We start from the raw sequence: 4,803 nt of genomic DNA, 5'->3' as shown, positions 1-4,803 counted from the left end.
CTCCCTCTCTCCTACTCCTACAGGTTTCAATGAGTATCGTGCTGATCCTAATGTCATTGGTAATGGTAGCCACACCCTCAATGTCAAATGCTATCATCAACCAAAAAGTTTATCAATTACTGAGGAGTACGACTTCTTTTTAGAATCAGCTCCAGAAATACGTAAATAAAATAAATATAATTAAAAGAATTAGAACAATATCATCTACTTATCAACTATTACATGTACATATTATTTATTTATTATTATTTTTATTATTTTAAATTAATGCTCTACTATTGCCTGAGGCTATACACAGTCGCTCTTTATCAATCAATGCTCATTGCTCCACTGTATGTTACAAGTGTTCACACTTTGTTTTGCTCCACATTTCACTGAAAGAATGCAATTAAGAAATACCTTAGGAACAAACACTAGTCAAGAAATAAATGTGTACATTCAGGGATTTCATTGTACAGTAATGGTGGTGAATTTTGGGACAATTTTTGAATCGAGATACATGTACATGTAAAATCTGTGAAAATGAATTTAATAATAGCATTAGATATACAATGTATATTTGTGGAAATGAAACTTGCAGAATAGATTTTTAGGCAAATTTATAAAATGTACATTACACATACATGTATATGTACATGTATATGTCCTTTGAAATTTTTCTCTGTGGAGTGTATTGCTTTAAGCATCTACTATTGCCCCATTGGGTTGTGAATCCCTTGCTTCTAAAGCTGCTATGTAGATTGAAGGTTAATTTTGTTATTTTTTAATTATTATTAGCTTGTTCAATGCACACCTCATTTTGTGAACAAAGTCTCGTAGATAATTTTTTTATAGCAATAGCTTTATATATTGGCATTGTGTGTTAGGCCATAAAATTTACAAAAAATGTAATAAAAGTTTTGTGTGTGCAATCTTTTAATTTTTTGTTTTTCTTTTTTTATTGTACAGCTTCAACTGTTCTTCATTGTAATCTAAACTTATCTCAAGGCAGTGCTCCATACACTGTTGCTGTTAGTATTGATTGCAATAGAGAAGCTACCACTAACTGTTCAATAGCCAACCTACCATCTCACCAATGTAAGTCATCACTGAGGATTAATATTGATAATGATTAATGGGCATAGGCACACAAACCATCACTTTTTGATGCTTATTGATGTCCTTATGCTGTGTAGAAAGTTTGAGCTGATTCCAATTTAAATTTTCCAAGTTACGACCATTTTAAAAAAATGCCAAAATTTGGAAAAATATCCAAGGCTATAATAGCCCATGGTTTTTTCCAAAAAATGGCTCAAAAATCACTCCAAATTTTTATTGCATTTTCTGATACATATTGATGTCCTTATGCTGTGTAGAAAGTTTGAGCTAATTCCGACTTCAATTTTCCAAGTTACGACCATTTTTAAAAAACGCCAAAATTTGGAAAAATACCCAAGGCTATAGCCCATGGTTTTTTCCAAAAAATGGCTCAAAAATCACCCCAATTTTCTATTGCATTTTCTGATATGTATTGATCTCCTTATGTTGTGTAGAAAGTTTGAGCTGATTCCGACTTCAATTTTTTGAGTTAACGCCCATTTATGAAAAACAAACTTTACTTGATCTTATTATGTGTCCTTCTCTTCTCAATTCTCCTCTTTCTCCCTCCCTCTCTTCTCCAGGTAATGGTTCATATACATTCAGTACCTCAGCACTCTCTCCTGGTTATTATACATTCAGATTAGAGGCTCATGATCAATATGGCTACACATACTCCATTGTATCAGTATTCACTGTTCAACCAAGTAAGTCATTGTAGAGCTAATCCAGCAGACTAGCATAGGGTCTTTTAAATTTTTTTTAATTTTTTTTTTTTGCAAAATTTTTGAGGGCTCTAAATTTTGCAAATTTGCCTTAAAATCTATTTTGTAGATTTATTTTTGCAAATTTATACCGTCTGCCATCTTGTGCCCTAATAATATTGATTTTCTTGGAAGTAATTTTTGCAATTCTTCAAAAAACCACAAAATGTATAGCCCTCGAAAATTTCGCACTATTATGGTATCAAGAAGCCTAAAATCAGTACATACAACGGTAGATACTTCAGCTATTGAACTAAAATAATAATAATAATTAGTTGTTCCTATACATTGGTACTTTAACAAGTAATCATTATACGCATTGATGTACATGCATGTACATATATGTACTTATGCATCCAGATACTTATGTTCCTATTCAATTTACGATACACTTTAATGTAATTCACTTTGTTTTTTGTCCCTATCACACTTTCATTTCTCTCTCTCTCTCTCTCCCTTTTAGTTGATAGAATATGTTGTCCTGTGATATTAAGGGGCAATGCAAGCCTATCAAACTCTACCAGTGCATCTAGCACCAGCACTCAATCATCATCTAATGGAGTTAGAACGGTGAGATTCAGTACTGATATCAGCACTGGGAACTGTTCATTAACGGAAGGATTTAGGTAAGGGAGAGAGAGAGGGAGGGAGGGGGAGGGAGGGAGAGGGAGGGAGAGAGGGAGAGAAGCTAATATGTTGACTGTTAATGGAGGCTGGCAAAGGGATGGAAGGAGAGAGAGTTTAATAATTGCAATTGTACTTTTGATAATTCTAACCAATGCTACTTCTCTTTTTGTAGTTATACTATGTCATGGAGTTCCCAGACAGTTCAGTCAGGATCAGTCCCTCTGCACCACACATCAATGAACTTCTCAATGCCATTCACTGGCAGAGGAACCCACACAATCTCATTTAGTTATTGTAACAATCCGACCACACGATCAAACGTTTGCTGCGATACGCTCTCTCTCTCTCTCTCCTAATCTTTCTGATCATGTTCACTTATGTGGGCGTGTTTTTGTACGATATTACATCATAATGACGTCATGAGAATTATCATTAATTTCATCACTTCCCTCTTTATTAATTTAACGAATTTTATTGAAATAACTGTAATTATTATTATTATCATTATTATTAATTATTGTTTTTTTCTTGATATGTTTCTCAAATTTAATATTATATTGATTTCAAATCTCAAATTTGTTGAAAATTTGTACTTGGCTGGTTTGAGATGGGCCACTTGTTCCTTTGCCAGTTTTTATAGAGGTTTGAAATACCCAACTCAAGTATTGTAAACTTTATATAAATTATTGTAACAATTCAAGTATCAGAGCTAATAGTTCATCTAAATGTAAAGTACAATGTTAATGTTGCAATAGTTATACTGTTCAAAGGTCACACAGTTCATAGCTGCAGGTCAGAGTTTACAGCAAAGAAATGATGCTGCATTGAATTTGTTTTACTAAAATAGATCTAAATGTTATGATGTGTGCACATGCATACCATGCCATCATTAACTGGTGTCTGTATATCTTAGATCGTGTATTAAATCCAATTTGGTAGAGGTGTTATTGGCTAAGTTTATCATAGCCTTAATTGGCTTGCCCTTGGCACCAGCCTTCACTAACCTTGCATACTTAGGCAATTGAGCCAACACTTAAAAAGCTTTCCCAAAGAGGCACATTTGAAATTTTTAAAGCTATGGCAAAATTTGAAAACATCATGTCTTCTTCAGCCATGATTCTGAACTCCTGGTTCAGACCACATGTTTTCACGTGCTTGAAAGGAAGTTGGTAGGCGGTGCTCAATAAAGCAGTAGAGAAAGAGTTCAAGGGAGTTGTAGTCTAGCTGGCAGCGAGACTAAGATTGAGCTGACACTGTGTGCTGTGTAGTGCTCATAGCAGTCTAGGAGATGGTTGATTCCGGGGAAGTGACCATATCAACTATTGAACTGGAGGATATTCAAAGCAAGGAGATGGAAAGACGAGCATTGATCAGCATAAGTGATACTTCTCCACAGCAAGTATGCTAAAACAGAAGCATAGAGCTACATTAGCTGTTCTAATAATTTTTACTACTAATAATAGTATGTACTTTAGTCAATTGGCTTTTGTATAGAATAATAGATTCACAGTACAAACTGAATGAAAACAGACTCTAGTTTACTCAGTTTAATGGTTGAAGTACTACTAGTGATTAAACCAATCTGTTTCTATTCTCCTACTACATCTACATCTAATCATTTGCTGTATTGATCAGTAGTTAAGACCTCTGCTTTCAAAGTTTGCTGTGTCATTCATAAAGTATGATGCACATACTTCTGACCACAGGAATTCAATTTACAACCTGCCAGGTTGCATGCTGTACATGGATATATGATCCATATCATGTATATATGATCCATATCATGTATCATTGGTGTTTATGTAAACAGTCATTTCCTGCCTTAGACTAGATAGCAAATTTGATTAGATCTAGAGCAATTGGAAACTGTTTTTGGTTTAGTTAAGTATTTATATTCTTTGGTATATTATGTATGGGTAGACTAATTAACCAATCATCAAGTGTAAAATATATAACTCACACTATTTTACACATAATGAATATTGAAGTTGATAAGTGTGAATATAATTTTCTTTCTCACATAGTCAGTTCCTGATGATTCAAATGATGGTAGTTGCAGTGATCTTTCTCAAGAATCTGAAAGTGAATTTTTTAAATACTCATATGATATCGAAAAGATGCATGATTTGCTTAAAGATGGTGCTGGTAAGTGATATAACATTAATAATAATTATCATCATCATCATCATCATCATCATCATCATCATTATTATTATTATTGTTAAAATTATAATTATTATTATGCTTTTAGCCTTTAGTCTCAGTCTTCATTCATCAGAGAGCTAGTAGCTAATGCATTTGTAAATAATGAAGGACTGGTTTCCTTATACATGTA

At 33.4% G+C, this 4,803-nt stretch overlaps 1 protein-coding gene across 1 annotated transcript in view; it reads left to right on the top strand.

Annotated features, from left to right (window-relative positions):
* LOC109586208 (uncharacterized) overlaps positions 1 to 2,950 on the top strand; it is a 9,273-nt gene extending 6,323 nt beyond the window's left edge. Inside the window, exons 8-12 of the mRNA XM_020002383.1 lie at positions 24 to 161; positions 949 to 1,077; positions 1,662 to 1,784; positions 2,305 to 2,467; positions 2,641 to 2,950. Of these exons, the coding sequence (XP_019857942.1) occupies positions 24 to 161; positions 949 to 1,077; positions 1,662 to 1,784; positions 2,305 to 2,467; positions 2,641 to 2,824 (737 nt within the window). The 3' untranslated portion in view covers positions 2,825 to 2,950. The remainder of the gene's footprint in view (positions 1 to 23; positions 162 to 948; positions 1,078 to 1,661; positions 1,785 to 2,304; positions 2,468 to 2,640) is intronic.
* Positions 2,951 to 4,803: the final 1,853 nt, after the last annotated feature.

The sequence above is a fragment of the Amphimedon queenslandica genome, unplaced genomic scaffold (genome assembly GCF_000090795.2).
Source record: "Amphimedon queenslandica unplaced genomic scaffold, v1.1 AMPQUscaffold_12925, whole genome shotgun sequence".
NCBI classification, from domain to species: domain Eukaryota; kingdom Metazoa; phylum Porifera; class Demospongiae; order Haplosclerida; family Niphatidae; genus Amphimedon; species Amphimedon queenslandica.
Note: the sequence above shows the minus strand (reverse complement) of the source record. Positions and strands in the feature narration are given on the sequence as shown.